Raw genomic sequence first — 19402 nt, forward strand, 5'->3', positions numbered from 1 at the left:
TATTCTTGCATCTGTGTTGAAGACACACACAATAATGAGTTTTTAAATCATGTGGACATCACTTGGTTGAGGGCTCAGGCACTGTTAACTTTACCATTATACAATTACAATATATAGATATTGAATTAGAGAGAAATATGGAAAATTGACCACTTGTGACCACTTCTTGCTGACAATAGTCAATTTTCTTGTTACAGTGGACCATATAACAAGAAGAAGAAGAAGAAGGAGGAGAAGGAGAAGGAGAAGAAGAAGAAGAAGAAGAAGAAAATAATTGTATCACATGTGTAGAGTGCACCATTATTACCACAGTAATAAGGAAGGGACAAGCTGAAATAAATATAAATAAGTAAATATATAAATAAAATTTAAAAAATGAAATAAACAAAAATATTTCAGTTTCTCTCAGTGAATAATTCAGATTCCTAATTAAATTAGATTCAAACTTACATGCCTCTTATTGTTGACCATTTGGAACAATTTTTATATACTTTTTACATTGTGTCAGAAAAAGAAGCTTTGGCAATTTCTCTTAAAAAAAACAAAACGTGTGTGTGTGTGTAAAACAATTCAGCATGAAGCCTAATAAAATGAAGAAGATGAAGAAAAAGAAGATAGTAAAATGACCGTGTCGATGGACTGCTGCACTGTCCAATGAGGTGACGGCACTTCCGCTTTTACCATGCAAACACAAACTTTATTTCCTTTCTGACGTCGGTCTCCTCCGGTGCACAACTGCAATGCAAAGGCTGCAGCATTAGCACGCTAACTTTTCCCACTTTAATAACCCGTAACTGGGGACATTTACCATCTTGTTGCCTCTTCTTTTTCCCCATCTTAAAATAACTTGCACCATTTTTCGGACATGCCTAACATCGTGCTTTTCAGCGGGAGCTCTCACCACGACCTGTCCCAAAAAGTGGCAGATCGACTCGGACTAGAACTGGGGAAAGTGATTACGAAAAAATTCAGCAATCAAGAGACATGGTGAGTACGCTTGAAAGTTATGTATAGCGATTATTTTGCTTGTGCGTTAGGATGTCGACGTAGTTTAAGCAGGAGAAGCATGTTTATTTTTTGCTTTTAGCTGTCCGTGTTGCTTCAGTGTATCACATGTGCGTAAGTTAGCTCCAAGCTAACAATAGTTTACTCTTCAGCGGGCAGTGCTGTGCGCTACACGTGACTAGCTAGCCACATGTAAACACACCAGGCTAACGAGCTAACAGGAAGCTAACGTCAGGGCGTCTATTATCGGACGCAGTTTTTGCTAGCTCAGTCTTTGCGTCGACTTTCCAGTAGGCAAGCCTATTTAGTTGGCGTAACCGCAAACGAAAATGATCGACCGTGTCAAAGTAGTTGTGAAATAGTGTATTTATTGATCGTTTGGATAAACTACGTCTATCTTTCGCGCGACGGTGGAAACCGAGTCGAACCGAGGTCTATTATCGGACAAGCAGAGCAAAGCTTTAACTGTTATTGTTTTGGCCTTTTCCTAGTATCACCTCCCCTTTATTGCACAGCCATCTGTTGGCAAAATCGGGAGGTGGGCTAACCTGGCTAAGCCTAACAGCTTTGCCCACTGACAAGGCTTAACGTTAAGAGCAAGAAACAAGTAACGTTAACCACAGCTTCAAATTGCTCGTCCAGGCGGATATTTCTCCCAAATGTGTGTATCCCTACAAAAAAAGTTGGCGTATTTATTGGTAACCCTGTTTAAAAACTGTGCCGTGACTGTCGTTGTTGCCCAAATTTTTTGCGGGAAAGAGGAAAGAAGTACGGCAGGCGGGGACTTGTCCGATAATGGGTGTGTGGCAGCTAGCAGTCCGGTAACTGACGCATTTAGCTAGCTAGCTACGGCGATACCGTATGGCTGGCAACAGCGACTTGCATCGGGTTATGTAATGTTGGACGGCGAAAATGTAGCTACTGAACTACAGCAGTCACACAAACTGAGGTGTTAAACTTCAGACATGCACAAACGTCGTCTTTAGAGCCGGGAGGATAACTTGCAGTAACGTGTTTTCAAAACTCCTCAAGTTAAATAAGCAAACAGCTTTCACTACTGCCTCTGTCTTGCAAGATAAGTTACAGTCACGTCTCCAGTGATTTAAATCACATGCGTTCAATTTATGTTCATTCCTAGAGGAGGCAAGTTGATCATTAGTCGGATCAGTGGCTGCACGCTACCAGCTAGCTTAAAATTAGCAATGCAAAGGAGTCTTTTTCACTTTTACTGCCTCTGTTTCCTTGAGCAGGGTTGCCTTTATATCTGTAGCCCTTGTACCTTTCTACACACTGACCTAGACCTGTGGCTGTGAGTGTGATGACCTGAATCCACCAAAACACTGCAGGGCATTGGATTCAGCAGGGGTTTGAATGGTAGAGTGGTTGGAGAGGTGAGGTTGAGGACAGTTTTCATTGCTCATTTAACTCTTGACATCCCATCTATGTGCTTTTTTTAATTTCTTGTTTTTCTGATTCTGGAAAGGAAAATGTGCAACGTGTCAATACACGTTGCGGTCAAAAATCACCATATCATCACGATTGTCTATCATACTCAAAGACAAACAAAAATATTGAATTATCGCCCAACCCTAATGCAATGCACTTTGGATAAAAGCGTCCACCAAACGGCACATTATATTTTGTATTATTTTCATTGCATGAATGCGTTCCAACACTGCAGTTTCCTTTTATTGGGAGAGTTGTGAATATATTCCACTTGCTCCATATTTACTTGTAAAGGCTGTTCTTTTTCTTTGCTTTAGCACAAGTTTCTTCTCCTCTTGTCCCTGAGTAAGCCCCTCTCCGCCGGCGTTGTTGCCACCCAAAACACTCTCTAAAGTCCAGGGAAAACTCTGATTAGCCATGCTGAGATCTCTCTGGGGAACGCAGCTGTTTGGGTGACACAGAGTACAAAGGCACAAGATTATTTTCTTATCCTCACAGACTGAAAGGGAGGCGAGCACAGTATGTTAATCACGACTCTTTTCTCACAACTCTGACACACAGATTTTTGCCCAGTTGACTTGCAGAGTTCAAGGACCAAGGAAGGGGAGTAGATTACTTGTTCCTGGGAATAAAAAGTCGGGAAGAGTTTTTGTTTGTTTGCACAGCGAGAAATGTCCACATACAGATTTTATATTGACATTGCCTTGTTTAGTGTTGCAGTGTAATTGCTGTAGTGCAGGACAGTGTTTCCCAACCTGATGGTTTTGATCCCGAAATTGAATTACAAGATGTTGTGACAGGGCTGCGGACAAAAAAACAACTCAGATTTATCTCATTTAATGCGTCACAACTTCAGGGACAAGGAAAACTTTCGGTCTTGATCCAAGAATGAGTGCTGTGGGATGCTGTGTTGAAGACAAGTTAAGCCTCAGTTTAAATATGTAAAAATGATAAGTACACTAACAAAAGGAAAACAAAGGGTGGTGATTATCAGTTCTCCTTCAAATACTTTTATGAAACATTGTAAATGTAGATCTTAATTGGTCCAGTTGTGTACCAGACTTGGGTCTTATGTTCTCTTCATATATGTGGCAAAGAATGACTGTCTGTCCCAGAAAGTGTATCCTGTTTTTCCCCATGTTGAGCCTCATCTATTAGTACATTTCAGTGTTTCCTGCAGGAAATATGTTCAAGTTGGTAGCGGCTGACCAACCTAAATATCAGAATAAATAACACACACTAATGTTTTCTATATTGCTGTTTAGTATGCATGGGAGAATAAACTCAAATTAGTTTGCATTGCATTTGAAAAGGCAAATTCATTACCAGCTTACTTGTAGGTTAATGAGATATACTAGTAAATGCAGGGAGGAAAGTGCAAAGATATTTGTTTGCAATGGCATGAAGGAAATAATTTGAGGTTGCTAATGGACTTACTTGCTAACAAAGCTAAATACCAGCATTTTAGACAGGGTACACAGATATTATGGCTTTAACATTAGGTAGATTTGTAACAGTTAACTCTACTCGCATGATGTAAATAATGATGCAACTCAAATAAGTTTTTTTTTTTTTTTAGTTTTTCAGTCAAAGTGGGGTGTTTGTTTGACTGTGAAGCACTGCGAGAAACCCGGCATTTGTGACTGTTTGTAACTTTTAGCATCCGATAATGCCAACACCTCTGGATACACAAAACATTGAATTTTGCTTGCATTGCTATCAGATCATCAAAACCAGATGGGGAAAGCTTCAGGCTTGCATTGTGATCAGAGCTTTATGTATACGATCCAGCCACTATGTGCATGCAAGCAATATAAAACGATGAAGAGACAGAGTGAGGAAAAAGTAATGCAGATACAGTATATAAATACAGCCACTGGAGATTCATAACAGTTATTTTCAGTCAAAGTGTGAAGCCTTGCCATCTTTAAAAACACAACATTCATGTTCAGTTGACAAGTGTTGGCCTTTCTAAGAAATCTCACAGGCGTGTTGTGATGGTCGGTGCAGGCTGGACCCAAACTCATAACCACCCAGTGTGTCCGGTGATCACATGACCGAGGGACCGGGGTCGTGTTCGCCCGAGGAATGTTTCACACACGTGTTGCCTGCTGTGGCTTTCATGTCTGAGCCTTTAGAGGAGACGGACAGCCAGTGTGAGCCTGGCAATGCCGACTCTACCTCCTGCAAGCTTTTCCCACACACCTTCAAATGAGTGGAGGGACTTGGCCCAGACTTGTTTCTGAACATTCAAGGCAGTTGTGCCACATGTAGCTTTATCCAAATGAGATGACGCTGTATCTAACCTGAGTGGTTCAAGATTGCCTGGCCATTATTTCTGGTTGAATACATCGTGGGGTCTTAGTAATATGTATGTTATTATGATCTGGAAAGGTTGTTTTAGCTTTAATGTTCATATTAATGGTAAATGCTGTTGTCTAGAGAAGGTCAAAGGTCAGGAGGAATTTCTAATGCAGTTGCTTGCATTCAAAAATAATTGCAATTTATCATAAATTGTTAGTCGCATTAGCAATTTAAGGTTTTAGTCAGGTTGTTTTACCCTCTGGGCTCAGTTTCATTTGGATGAGATGTTTCAGTTTCAGGTCAGACTGAAATTTTCACACTTGAGTTTGACATGTTATAGTAATTTAATTTTTTCCCTCATTGTTGTCGATCAGTGTGGAGATCGGGGAAAGCGTGCGTGGCGAGGACGTGTACATCGTGCAGAGCGGTTGTGGCGAAATTAACGACAACCTCATGGAGCTGCTAATCATGATCAACGCCTGCAAGATTGCCTCCTCCTCTCGCGTCACCGCTGTAATCCCCTGCTTCCCCTACGCCCGGCAGGACAAGAAGGACAAGGTAGAGAGACACACACACACACACACACACACACACACACACACACACACACACACACACACACACACACACACACACACACACACACACACACAGCAACATCACTCCTAAACCCCATCCTGACATCCTTACAGTATATTGATTTCTTTCATATTTATCAGTCTATACCCATCTCTTCCATGTACTTTTACACAGTTGACTGTAACTTGCGCCTTCTGTTTTCATTGCCCATGTTTTATATCATCCCAAGCACATCAAACAAGTTACTCTGATTTAAAGATAACCCTTGTGGTTTTGTTAGTAAATGTATTATTGTCAAATAGTAACAGAAATAATAGGCACTGTGAGCTGCAGCCTCTCTGAGCTACTGTGTATTGAAATTGTTTTTGTTGGTTCCTCTTCTGGCTTCTTCTGATGTGCAACTTTCCAGCAACTCATAAATTAGACGAAACGTCTCACTGGGTGCTGCTGTTTGTAATGACTGACAGTTGTGTTCCCCCCTAGAATTACAGGTTGATATCTCAACTAATTTTGCAGTGATGTATTAATGAGAAAACATACTAATAGCTGTGGAACGACACACCAGGGTGAAAAAAAACTTGCTTTGCTGTTCTTGGAAAACCTGAAATTGATATCAGACTTTCCTACAGGGAGAAGAAATGGGTCCACACAGCCTGCTTATCTTGTAAATTATTATCTCCTGCTGCCTCAGTTGTTATTGTAATCACTACAGCATACCAAGTCCACATGAAGCAAGAAGAAACTTGCGTTTCTAGACCAGTTAGCACATGGCAACATTGTTTAGCGATGATTTGCAGTCCTCTGCAGTTTTTTCCTTCACTCCAGTAGCCCACAGGCTGCAGCTGTTCGATAAGATGAGGTCCAAAGCAATACTATAATCTCCTTTAACTCACATGGAGGTGCAACATGCTCGGGTCAAAAAGCTCTGCAGGCACTTTGCCACTTCAGGGTTACTATGCAGTTTTGTGCAGAAAGATTTGACTCCTGCAGGAGGATGTGTGCTCTATGAATTTTGGTATTTCCAGTTTTGGAATCAGGCAAAAGGTCTGGAAATTTGTGGAAGAAAATATACTACACATTTTAGAGTCATGGATCCAACACCATTTCACGTGTTATTTGATGATGGAAAAATAATCTTGAGCTATAGTCAAATGGCCTAGTTCACAATGGTGTCCAGCCACTATTAAACATAACAAAATGAACATTTTCTTTAAATTCACTCAAGAAACCAAGGTCTGGAAACAAGTATGGAACTTTAATAAATGAAAATGTGTAGGGACGCCGGACCTGAGTCTCAGTCTGAATTTACTATAATCTAGGGCTGCAACTAACAATTATTTTCATTGTCGATTAATCTGTCAATTATTTTCTTGATTAATCGATTAGTTGTTTGGTCTATAAAAGGTCAGAAAATTGTGAAAAATGTCGATCTGTGTTTCCCAAAGCCCAAGATGACGTCCTCAAATGTCTTGTTTTGTCCACAACCCAAAGATATTCAGTTTACTGTCATAGAGGAGTAAAGAAACCAGAAAATATTCACATTTAAGAAGCTGGAATCAGAGAATTTTGACTTATTTTTCTTAAAACATTACTCAAACCGATTAATCGATTATCAAAATAGTTGCCGATTGATTTAAATGTTGACAACTAATCGATTAATCGTTGCAGCTCTACTATAATCCTATTTAACTTGTACATTGCTTAGAAGTGGTTTTGTTTAGCCTACTTGTTTTAGTGAGCTGCACAGTGCACTGCATATGGATAAGTGTACTAATCCTAACACCTAATCTCTTATCAGTCTGACACTTCAGAATCAATACACAGCTGCTCAGTTTAACCTATATAAGTGTTGCAGCAAGTGTCCGGTCAGTGAGTTTGTCGTTTCATCGCCCCGCCTCCCTGCACAGAAAACCAGCTCAGCAGTCGTCCGCAGGTAGCCCACTGTTTTGTCAATAAGTCCCGAAGTCTAGCTCTTGTCATGTGTGTCTACAAAGTCTTTTCTTTTTCTCTTCTTGAGTGAAGAAAACAACTCTCAGAACAAGCCTGGGGCGGCAGGGTGGCCTAGTTTTTAGAGTGACCGTCCATTAATGGAAAGGTCAGGTCCAGTTTGAACAACAGCAGTGTGTCCTGTTAAAATGTCCTTGAGCAAGACGTTGAACTTCTACCTACCTGAACTCCTACCTAAGTTGCCCAGTATAAGGACATCACATGTCTAAAATGCAAATATAAAGCCGTCAGTCCCTTCTTTGTTTCTTGACTTTCATCCAGTGTCCCTAAGAACAAAATGTTTGTCTGTAGGAATGACACTTAGTAATGCTTCGCCCTCCCCCTCCACATGTGTTGGTAGGGGTGTTTTTAGTCGGGCTGCTCTTGTTGCTTCAGATTCTCTCTGAAAAAAATACACAATTCATCAAGAGACTTTCAGACTCTGTCACTAAAAGGAGACTGGCTGAAAATCACTGAAGTGGCCAGGAACTGAAATGATTCCTGAGACTAAAATCAATCTTGAAATGCGCTAAAATAATTAATGTGAAATGATTTTGATTCCCCGTGACAACAATAGATTTCCAGCATTAAGTGGTTCAAAGTTTGGACTGGAAGTCTGTTTCAACTTTACCTCAAATGACTCTGTCTTGCTGTTTGTCCCAGAGCCGCGCTCCCATATCAGCCAAGCTGGTGGCAAACATGTTGTCTGTGGCGGGCGCTGACCACATTATCACCATGGACCTCCACGCCTCGCAGATCCAGGTTAGTACACAGGTCTTTAAAGCAAACGAGTCCTCTTACTGTCTTTTTGTAAGCATTGTTGTAGGAATGATCGAGTAAACAGGCAAAGAAGAAAAGTGGTAGTTTATTAAATGGTTCTTCTGCTAGGTTATGTAACAGAGAACTACAAGTTTTGATTTCCTAATTGAAACTGATTGACTTGCCAATTTATAGTTTTAGTAGCTAAATCTACCCGGCAAACAATTGGCTTTGAATTGGGTATCCTGTATTCAGTTTTGAAATCTTTTCTTAAAACAATTGGAATAATCTTTCACTTTTGGGGAGAGAGAATTTGCAATTTCCAATTTAAGACATTAGAAGAATTTTTTGGATTTGGATATTTTTTCACTTCGCTCAAATAAGATTTTATGACTGAATGTGAGTAGATTCAATGACATTTTTGCCATGTATGTCGCCAATATTGGACTCAAACTGGGCTTTTGCCGAAGCCTAAAATTGGGTCCGTTCAACTAAACACTGTTGTTTTCTTCCGTTTTCTTAAGGAACTTTGCTCTGTTGTGTCTTTTTGAAGGGCTTTTTCGACATCGCTGTAGACAACCTATACGCAGAACCTGCTGTTCTCCAGTGGATCCGAGAAAACATTCTAGAGTGGAAAAACTGCATCATCGTGTCCCCAGACGCAGGCGGAGCGAAACGGTAAATACAGTGAACTCATAGGGGCTCAGAGGAAACTGGGGTGAATCACAGGCTCACAGGTAGCAGAGAGGTCATGGATGGACGGGCGCTACAGTCATCGCAAAGTTTCACTGCATGTTATTTCTGGAGGTGCGGAAATGAAGATGCTGTGAAGATAGTAACTTGCAGTGGAGTATACCAGTTTCCATAGGTGTCAACAGATCTCACAAGTTCGATAAAAGATGTCTGAGGTTTGTAATACTGTGACAAAATGGTGGTTTAGGAAGATGTTAGATGTTATGATTTCAAGTTTCTAGTCTTATTTAGAGCAGTTGATTCTCTTTCTAGACTGTCGATGTCTAGCAGGTCCTAACGGGGCAGTGATCATCTCTCACTCTCGGTTCTTCTCCTCTTCCTTTCCTCCGTCCAGCGTGACGTCCATCGCAGACCGTCTGAACGTGGAGTTTGCCCTCATCCACAAGGAGAGGAAGAAGGCCAACGAGGTGGACCGCATGGTGCTGGTGGGAGACGTCAAGGACCGCGTGGCGATCCTGGTGGACGACATGGCCGACACCTGCGGCACCATCTGCCACGCCGCCGACAAGTCAGTAACATTTTTGTTCTTTTCTGTGTGTTTGTCATTACGTTGGCCCGTGAAGAGGGATGGACAAATCGAAACTGGAGTGTAGAAACTAGGAGCAGGGCTAGTATCTTAACTTACATCTCATGCTGGGATCATACTTCATCTGTGAAGTGTTTATGTTGCACATTATGTGCAATTATGTGTGTGAGTTCAGTGCAAACATGGATCCAGCATGTTGAGGTGAAACTGGTAAGGCATCAATTAGTACATAACATAAGTTTTTGATACAACTTTGATTCATTAATGTTCATAATGTTGATCATTAAAAACTTCACATAAAGTTGGTAAAGAAAAAAGGGATAAAATATTTGTAGTTTTTGCATGCATTACCATTGCATCAATAGAATTAATCCAATGCATGCAATCATGCAGTGGTACCTGATTCCCACAGTTGAAATGAATGAACTTAGATTATTAAGCAATGCATTTAATTCATCAGCTGTGATCTTGGGTCAAAGTAAAGGCTCTGATGGAGGATCCATGACAAAAGGGGTAGATTGTATTCTGTATTTGTAGTTCTCTGAAACTTTGAATACCACTCTAAGGATTTTCATCTTCAGCGATAAGCCACTTGAGGCCAGGCTTTATAGTGATTTTTGAACCGCTAAGAGCCTTTATTTGCATTGTGCCTAAAATCTGTACTAAAGTAACTGTAAAGAACAGCTTTGAGTGGCTTATTGCTTTTATAAAATGCCAATTTGTAATGAAAACAAAGAAACCCAATTTCTGTAAATCTTTTACATGTTATTTACATGTTACCAAGAAATATAGTTTTACAACACTTGCTAAAAAAAACATTGCTGTGAAAGTGACATAAGTAGTGGTATGAGTGGTAATTTTGATATTTTACATTTTGATATTTGAATAAACGGTTATGTGGTCACAGGTGTGCATTTATCAGTTATTTTACAACTTCAAACATGATTCAGCCAATCAGAACTGAGGACTGCAACTATCAGTTTTATAATTAGAATTAAAACCTCTTGGAGGAAGACTTGTCTGCTGCAGAAAGGTTTTGATGTTTCTCTTTCCTCACACAAATACACACAGTCTAGCATCTTACTCAACTGACCTTTTTTTCCTCCTCCAGGCTGATTGATGCTGGAGCAATAAAGGTCTATGCCATCCTCACACACGGCATCTTCTCTGGTCCGGCCATCTCTCGCATTAACAACGCCCCGTTCGAGGCTGTGGTGGTAACCAACACCATCCCACAGGAGGAGAAGATGAAGTCGTGCCCAAAAATACAGGTGCACATCACGTCTTCTCATTTCCTGGTTGAATTTAGCCAGTGTGTTGGAGCATTGTCAAATGAGCATTAACTAAAATGAAACCGTGTCTAATATGCACTAGGACCTTTATGGAATTATTGGTACAGGCTGAAGAAGATCAATATAGATTGGAAACACGTCTTTTCTGCCCTCAGCTTCTGAGATCCTTTGAAAATGTGCCACACTTTGTAAATGTGTTGTTGTGTGCACCAACACTTAAGAATTTTGATTGATTTTTGGTTGTTTCGTGGCCTTCTCAACTGCCTTTTACACCCACTTTTTCTCTCATGTAGAAAGAAACTACTGTCACTTCAAATATTTCAGATAAATCTAATTTATATAACATGACCAAATGTCAACATATGTGTATTTGGTCTAGCACAATATCAGGAGTTTGTCTCCCATACCCACTACAACCAACATCAATCTATGTTTGCAACTAACTAAGCTAGATGTAACTACTAGAGACAACAGTAGTGACATCAAGTGGTGTAAATGTTAATTTCAATATGGTAAAACCCATGCAGTTAGGCCTAATGCAATCCAACCTATCTCTAATAGGGTGGAAAAAATATTTATTTTATTGTTGGCTAAAATGTTATACTTGGTCCTTCAGTGATCTAATTTCATGTTGCTGAAGTAAAACGCTGTATTTGTTTGACTTTACAGTTTACAGTGAAGGGTAGGAGTAAGTTACTAATTTACTTTAGAACTATTTCAGTTGGTGTGAACATTAAAGTGTTATTAATGAGTAAACTCGAACTTGGTGAGAATTTACATTGAAACTAGCCTACGTTTGAGCTGAAGTTTAACTGGAGCAACAGGCTGGAGTTCTTTTCTCACTATGGGAGAACTACGGGGTTTGTTTCCTCACTGGGTTGGTCGTGCTCAGTTGACAGACGTTTTGTTTCCTGCAGGTCATCGACATATCCATGATCCTGGCGGAGGCGATCAGGAGAACCCACAACGGCGAGTCCGTGTCCTACCTCTTCAGCCACGTACCCTTGTAGAGAACAGGAGGAGAGGGGACGCCCCCCTCCCCTCTCCTGCCGGCCCACTCGGCTTGCACCTTTGGCCACATATCCTAAAGTCTTGAAAAGGCCTGACGGCTTTGGCCAATCCCGTGTGACGTTTTAAAGGTCACGCCCACACATTCTGTTTGACATTTCCACCCGGGACACAGAGCAAAACATCACTTTTTCTGAAGACCAACAAGTTTGTATTTATGAGTATCACCCTTTGTCTATCTGTGTTTTCTTTCTTTCTTCTTTTGTTTCAGTTTCAGTTTTGCCAACCTTGAACCCCAAGGTCCTGGCCGTCACTTTAACCAAAGGGTCCATTAAGTAACATTGTATTATTTGTACCTCATGTTGAATTCGCTATAAATGAAGCATTCCATGTTGTGATGTGATTATTCATGTTTTGGCCCATTCTGCTTCACAAAGGATGAAAAACGGTGTAAAATGTGCACCTTTTCCCCCCCAAGTGTTCTCTTAATGGCTGCAAAAAGTATTAAAATTAATAGGTGTAATAACTGTTAACTAGCTGATGCTGTATTCAGTTGTAATAGTTTAGGCTCAGTGTTAAAATCGGGATAGTAGGAACACTAATGCCCCCGTTGTTAGTTTAACAGCCCTCTCTGTAGTTTTGTCCATTTGACCACAGACAGACACAGACCCAGGAGGCCGAGTGGGAACACAAGACTGAACATGCTGCCTCAGGTGTTCAGGCTTTCACTTTTCAACAATTTCCCTCAAGTTCAATGTTTTGTATTCTCGAATATTCAAATTTTCAGTTGCTGAGAATTGTAGTGAGCTTTTCTGAATGTGCTGATGCGTCTTACCTCTGCAGTTTTAACATCTGCAATGTCATTGAACAGCCACGGCCCCCGCCCCCTCCCTACACCCCTCCCAACACCCTGAATCAGCTGCTGTCACCCAGTGGCACCAGGTTTGTATTACAGTAACCTTTTCCTTTTAACACTCATAATTGTGCAAAAAATAATAATTAGTCAGTTAGTTGTTACTAAAACTCAAGGACAACCTTCACATCTTGGTCAGGTCTTTTGTTGAAAAAAGAATCTAATAGGAGGTTTAATGGGTGAACAACCCATGTTCCAAAAGGTCATGAAAACTAATTGAGCCCAGAGGTCGGTTATGGTAATATATTTCAATTATGATTTGAGATAGTCGTAAAAATGGTGTAATTCTCACAGTTGTCATGGGTCACCTATATGGAGCTTTTGTTTGAATGAGGCAGGTTTCACTGTTAGCCTATAGGTGGGTGAAGTTGTGGAAAAATGTGATTATTTTTTTTCTTTTTTTTTATAACACTTCCAGTTGTTTCTTTGACAATAAAGCTTTGACAATGGCTTACCGATACACTGTGCTGTCTCTCCTTGTTTAGTTTCTTCCTCATCGGTATAAGCAGAGTAATAGCTTTAATCACATTTGAATGGCTATTTTGTACCTCATTTGTAGTTAATAAGGAAGTTATTAGTGAATCAATGAGATACTGATATGAACTATCACTGGTGAACTGCTTGATAAATTATGTCCATAGTTAATCAGCCCAATACTAATGTAATGTAGCTTTGTTAATCACTGTAGAGAAATTGTGTTCCTTTGGAGGTCAAAGGTCAGGTTCAGTTACAGAACCATGACTTGGAGCTGGTAGGGATTCATTGTTTTAGGGACACTTCAGCAGGGTGCATGCTTACCAACACAGACTTCTGGTTGAACAATTAGTTGATTGACAGCAAATTAATTGATTATAATTTTGATAATCGTTTTAGTCATTTATCAAGTAAAAATACCAAGCATTTGCTGGTTACAGCTTCACAAATGCTGAGGTTTGCTGCTTTTCTCTCTTTCATATCATTATAAAATGAATATTTTGGGGGGTTTGTTGGCTGCTCGTCAGACTAAGTAAGCAAGTTTAAGAATCACTTTGGTTTCTGGTAACTTGTGATGAGCATTTGTCATTATTTTTTACATTTTATACACTAAATGATTCATCGATAATTAAAATAATCAGTAGTTGCAGCCCTACGTACTGTATGTTTAGAGAAATTCTGACAAAAGCATCACTTCTTAATCTGTTAATTCATGATGTAGTAAAAACTTAATGGGCGTGCACCTACTGAGCTGAAATGCAGGACTGTAAAATGGAGTGAAGCATGAGGATCTCACTGGGAGGGACGCTGAGTCTCCACCAGGTGGAGCCTAGTCTTCACTGAAGCAACTACAGACGCATAAAAGTGATGAGGAGAAATTTTGGGCCATTTGAAGTCACAAGTAAGCCATTCTCACACCGAATGCTGTTATACTAATGCGATAAATGCAAGTAAAAAGAACTATAGTAATGGTATAATGACATTTAGGGACACTATATAGACATTACAGGAAAATTATAGGGAGGATATGAATATTGCATTGATAACATAGGAGATACTACTAATACTATTACTTAATATAAACTCCATAGACACACAATAGGTCTCTATAGGAATATTAGAGTGATTTTTTCTATTATAAAGCGCATATTTTGAGGGATTTCAGCCTTTGGTTTCAGCATGAGGATGAAGGGTTTGTGTCGCTCCAGCAGGGGGATACAGAGGATGGGAACTGGTGATGTCAGATGTCATTAGCATATTTCTGACTATATCTAACGCTTGCGCTAAGACGCGCCACTACTGCTGCAACGCATAGACCAGAGACCTACCACCCTCCAGTCCAAACTTTGGTAAGCACTATTTAATAAATTATTTCAATTCTTTGTTCTTTACACCGCTTTAAGGGACTGAAACGGTGCGATTAATGTGAGAAACCTGATCAAGGCGCATATATTTGGATGTGATCTCTGTCAAATAGATTACCAAGGACAAAAGATTAGATAATAACATTTTTCAGTGGACGCAGCTTGTGTTGGATTTCAATATTTTAGGGTAAAATATGACATCTGCGTATATCTGGTAGGTATGCGTCTTAAGCAGAGACATTCATATCATATCAAGCCGTTTCCTTTGTTGCCTTTTGTGGCTGAGCTGCATGCGCCTTGTTCCGTTACAATGATGCCTAAACACGTTCCCAGCTTGTCTTTATGTGGTTATTTACACGCCGGGTGGGTATATTTGAACGGGTGATGAATTTAAGGAGTTGAACTTGGATTTAACAGCCGATGGATGAGCATAATGCCAATCTGGGCGGTGGTTCCTTCACATTGCGCCCCGTGCTCCCCAAGGGAGAATACGTGACAAGTGAATTTGCGGATGGTAGACAGCCTACACGTGGAAAGCCCCTGCCTGGACCCACACAAATTATTTAACGTCTAGAATGCGGTTTTTTATTATTTCTAGGCTATTTTGAAAGAATAGATGTACATAGGCAAGCAGGGTTTTCTGTTTTTTGGGGGGTTTTTCACCCCTTTCTCGGTTTTCCCAGCATGGGAACTCCTATTGTTATGTAAATGTGGGGGTTTGAAACCTTGGATGGTATTCATTGTTTGGTGCGGCTCGTCTGTGTGCAACATCCCGGCTCAGTGTTGGATAACGGGATGGATGGGAGTCAAATCACACTGGGCAGAGCCGCAGGGGAACAAAAGAATGCGCACGTAGGCTTGCACATTAGAGGGGAAATACTTTGCGGTTGCGCATGTAGTTAAATTAGGCGCTAAGTGATTTTAGCTGCAGTGATTTTTTTTTTTTTTAGAGCAGCTCGGAGGGTTTCAGGCAACGCCTCTGCTATTATCTGCTGTAAAATCAATGTAAACCACGGCCTCGAGTGGTTTTTGGTTTTATAAAATGGCGGTTACACACATTACAATTAAAAAAAGAAGCAAATGTATCATAAATATTTTATTTTTCAATTGGTATCATATTCATTATCATTCCTCCGCCAAGCAGTATAGTTCTTGAGCAGTACGTCGCTAGCGAAACATGGTGGTTGCTAGGTGACACAGAAGTACCGGTAGTGATTTGCGCATTAATACTTAAATAACTGTTATGTGGTGGCAGGTGTGAGTTTATCAGGTATTGGGAACTATCTGCTCTAACTGGATGTTTTCCTCTCATCATACAGACTCTCTGCAACAATGTCTGACAAACCAGACCTGGCCGAAGTGACCAGCTTCGACAAGACCAAGCTGAAGAAGACGGAGACGCAGGAGAAGAACCCCCTGCCCTCAAAAGAAAGTAAGGCTCACATTTATATTTCAGCAGCAAGGGAGTGGGATTACACGCGCACCTGAGATTTCTTCACCACTTCTGTGCCGTTAACGGACACTTGACTTTCATTATTTAGAAAATGGCGCATGGTTATTATCAGGTGGCGAGTTATTTAATGTGAAACTGACCGGTGTTCGGTTGTGCGGCAGGAATCTCATATCCCCTTTCTCTGTTCCCCTCCACAGCCATCGAACAGGAGAAGCAGGCGACGTCGTGAAGCCCCTCCCTGCCGTCATGCACTGTACGCCCCCCCCCACCCCCCCACCCCCACCCCCCTCCTGCATTGCCTTCTTTTCAGTCACTTCTTTTAGCTGTATAACTTTGTAACCGAAATTATGAAACGACAACAACAACAACAACAACAACCGAGCTGCACGGTCTGCGGACGGGCGTCGTCCACGTCCGGGGGCGCTTGGCCCTGTCCCCTCAGCAACGACCACCGCCACCATTTTACCATCACCACCTTAAAGTGACGCTCCCGTCCTTCTGTTGTGGAGATGAGGAAGCTGCGTCTAAGGGAAACGTGCAGAAGACGGGTCATGAGGGTGCATGTCCCCCCCCCCCCACACACCCATCCCCATCCCCCCACCCACCCACCCACCATCGCCGATGTGCAGCAGAGAGGCCTGAAGGGACGGGGCGTGGCCTGCGTCCCAGGAAGCCTCGTCATCGTCTCACCACCGCCCCAACTTCCCGTGTGGCTGCTGTCGCGCCAAAGCCGAGGCGTTAAGCTTTTTTTTTTTTTTGTATTCTAAATTTCGGAAAAAATGCACAACTTATTTGTTTTTACGCTGGTCAAAACATAATACCCCAAAATTGATACTTGTCTGTCACAATATTTTTTTCTATGTACACGAGGATGTAAAAGAATAACGGAATCCACCTAGATCTGGGAGATGCTCAAATGGACTTTATTTACGTTGATATTTTTGTAATTGTATTGTACATCGACCCTTTTTATCAGTGTGATTCGGGATAGCTTTTGTGTTGCACCCTGTCTCTGAATTATGTCTCAAATGAGGAAAAGAAAAATACTGGAAATTGATTCCATGTGTTTGCTTTCAACCGTAGATCAAAATTCTTTGGAGTTTTTGTAAAGTCCCAGCAGTCATGTTACTCTGCCACAAACCATTACCAGTAATGGAAAACCGTGAAATGTTGTAATAAAAAAGAATTTGTTACTAAGAAGTGTACTGCGATGTGCTTCTCCTAGCATTGTAACACAAATCCTCAAACCTAATTCATAAATCACTCATTACAGCACATTTTACCACCGACCCTCACACTTGACGACTGTTTGACCAATAATGTCGCAGCTTCATTTCCTGTTAGTGATTGACCGCTCATCCACCTCTAACCCACTTTTCACACTACTTTACACTCTACACATGCCAAACAGTCCTTTAACATTACTTAAGGGATGAGGCTGTTGCACAATTAAAAGGCTTAAACGTCTTCCAGACTAGCCATGCAGGGATTTAGCACAGGAAATGAAATGTGTGTGTGTGTGTGTGTGTTGTTAGACCACCTGTCATGCTAGGTATTTTCTTGAATAAGTTGTGAATATCACTGTCAGCACAAAGCTCGCCTTAAAGCCAGTGATTATCTCAGACAGACTCAAGCCGTGGGAACAAAATGGGCAAAAGTAAGCTAGCAGCAAGGAACTCACTTCAAGCATTATCAAGCTAGCTTGCGTAACAACAGAAGCAGTTAATTGATTGAATTTAAACATATTTATGTGCCCAGGTTAGTCTCTGAGGGCAAAATGTCAATCCTTTGCTTCTTTATCAAACTTTTAGCCAAAGGTACAAAGAAGGGGATAAACAAAGATGTGCTAAGGCAGCTAGCTTGCTGACTCTTATCACATATCTGTTTGATGATACCGTATGTTAGCGAGCAGGGGCTTATGGTGCAGCACGCCCTGACCCAGAGTACAGGGTGTAGTCTCTCTGGGAGATTTACTCCGCCCAACTGCCTTCATCCTAAATTAGCCCTCGCCTGCAAAGCCTTAATGGCATTAGCATGACATCGCTGACATTTCCCGTAAATGGAATGTATAGGCTGCGTAACGGCGGGCATCATCCTGTAGGAGACCTTTTCCTCAAATTAAATATAACTGGTCAGTGCGGCGGGCGTCCATTTTGACGGGCAGAATGTAAAAAAAAAGGATTGGTGAGGGAGTGTGCGATCACGTTGGGGAAATGAACACATCACACTTTGAAACAGATAGGGACCAGTCAGATGCCTGTATGTAAACAGTACCTGACACAGTATCTTGTGTCCTGTAGGCGTGCTGCTTGCGACGCATAAATATGCACAGTCGTCATGGAGCGTGTGTTGCCTAGAGAAGACATCACCGAAGTTACACAGGCTGTTTTCCGATTGATCTCGGGGGCCACGTAATAGTCGGCTAATCGCACATGTTAGTGTAAGTGGATTGTTGTTAAGTCAGTTGCTCTTAATAAGGCATTAATCTGTGCTGAGGAGGAGGGGCAGATGTGGAGGTCAGTGGGCTAGTGTGGCATGGCTACTACCGCGTCCTCCTCGCTCCCCTGATGGGATTAACACCTCCCATCTCTCGCCCCCCCATCCCCCCACCCCTCTCTCTCTCTCTCTCTCTCTCTCCCCCTCGCTCGCCCAGTGGTGTTACTTAAAGCACACTCGCCATGAGTCTAGTGCTGTTGCGAGAAAGTGGCGGAGGGGTTTAGGGGGGAGCGGCAGATGGGGTGGAGTCATTGCACGGCAAGGGGGGGAGGGGAGGGGAGGGGGGAGGGTGGGTGAGGGAGTTCAGATGTGTCACCGAGCCTGGTGGGGGGCACTATGGGTGACCTGCTTGGTAACCCATGGCAACGGCTGCTGCTGAGTCACTTCCTGGTTGGCTGGTCTGATGCTTATTATTCTCCTGGGCACTGACACTGAATGTTTCTCCCTGGCATGCGCTCTGCATAGACAAACCTTTGTTGTTAGCTGGTATAATAGGCATGTGTTGAACACTAAAGCAGAGCATATGAGTCCAGCACATTCTGGTTTACTGCCTGTTTCTATTTTGCTATCTGTCCTGCAGACCGTGGTCTCCACCATAGACATGTGCTAATCTCGCACGGTCCAAAACTGGCCTGATTAACCGAGGGATTGATTGATTAATGGCCGCCGAACGCCCTCATGGGAATCGATGTGGCAACCCCGTTGGTTTTTCACAGGCTGTTGCACAGGGGAATTGTGGGTCAGTGCTCTAATGTCCCTGCACTTGGCGCTAACTGATGGATGGTGCTGCCTGTTGGCGGTTAGTGCCAGCCACAAACACTTTCAGGGCTTTTTCAATACTGTTGCCATCACTGGCACTGCTGGTAACTGGGATGCAAAAAGATCGGATAGGCTCATTCACACAAGGTTTCTCTCATGTTTTCCAGTGTTATATATTATCTGAAGGTGCGGGTTGGCTTTCCACAGAAGCGACTGTCTGAGTCAATTATCTTTCTATCACTCACTGGCGGAGAAAAACAGTGGGTCCGGCTGGCATTTCCATGG

General features: G+C 41.9%; 2 protein-coding genes across 5 annotated transcripts; both read left to right on the forward strand.

Annotated features, from left to right (window-relative positions):
- The first annotated feature begins 721 nt into the window (after positions 1-721).
- On the forward strand, positions 722-13029 carry LOC139655031 (ribose-phosphate pyrophosphokinase 2). 4 transcript variants are annotated; one of them, XM_071532331.1, is made up of 8 exons: positions 722-987; positions 5130-5313; positions 6132-6140; positions 7984-8082; positions 8633-8757; positions 9167-9340; positions 10470-10629; positions 11568-13029. In XM_071532331.1, the coding sequence occupies exons 1-8, from the start codon at positions 866-868 to the stop codon at positions 11658-11660; spliced, it is 966 nt and encodes a 321-aa protein (XP_071388432.1). In that variant the 5' UTR covers positions 722-865; the 3' UTR covers positions 11661-13029. The 4 variants fall into 4 exon arrangements, with proteins under 4 accessions (XP_071388432.1, XP_071388433.1, XP_071388431.1 ...); XM_071532332.1 differs by lacking the exon at positions 6132-6140 and adding an exon at positions 7430-7434 and having other exon boundaries at positions 7986-8082; XM_071532330.1 differs by lacking the exon at positions 6132-6140 and having other exon boundaries at positions 5130-5314; positions 7976-8082.
- Positions 13030-14273: 1244 nt separating this feature from the next.
- LOC139655029 (thymosin beta-12) lies at positions 14274-17062 on the forward strand. Its single transcript, XM_071532325.1, has 3 exons — positions 14274-14394; positions 15729-15841; positions 16060-17062. The coding sequence occupies exons 2-3, from the start codon at positions 15742-15744 to the stop codon at positions 16089-16091; spliced, it is 132 nt and encodes a 43-aa protein (XP_071388426.1). The 5' UTR covers positions 14274-14394; positions 15729-15741; the 3' UTR covers positions 16092-17062.
- The last annotated feature ends 2340 nt before the right edge of the window (positions 17063-19402 follow it).

Source organism: Centroberyx affinis, unplaced genomic scaffold (assembly GCF_046629955.1).
Source record: "Centroberyx affinis isolate AG114_WGS23_722 - 3 ecotype Tasmania unplaced genomic scaffold, CSIRO-AGI_Caff_v1 ptg002185l_1, whole genome shotgun sequence".
NCBI classification, from domain to species: Eukaryota; Metazoa; Chordata; class Actinopteri; order Beryciformes; family Berycidae; genus Centroberyx; species Centroberyx affinis.

What these genes read in the sequence shown, in the direction of transcription:
- LOC139655029 (XM_071532325.1), top strand. Translation starts at nt 15,742, where the DNA reads ATGTCTGACAAACCAGACCTGGCCGAAGTGACCAGCTTCGACAAGACC. An exon ending in CCCCCTGCCCTCAAAAGAAA is followed by an intron (nt 15,842 to 16,059) that starts GTAAGGCTCACA and finishes TCCCCTCCACAG; the next exon opens with CCATCGAACAGGAGAAGCAG.
- LOC139655031 (XM_071532330.1), top strand. Translation starts at nt 866, where the DNA reads ATGCCTAACATCGTGCTTTTCAGCGGGAGCTCTCACCACGACCTGTCC. An exon ending in TCCACGCCTCGCAGATCCAG is followed by an intron (nt 8,083 to 8,632) that starts GTTAGTACACAG and finishes GTCTTTTTGAAG; the next exon opens with GGCTTTTTCGACATCGCTGT. An exon ending in GACGCAGGCGGAGCGAAACG is followed by an intron (nt 8,758 to 9,166) that starts GTAAATACAGTG and finishes TCCTCCGTCCAG; the next exon opens with CGTGACGTCCATCGCAGACC.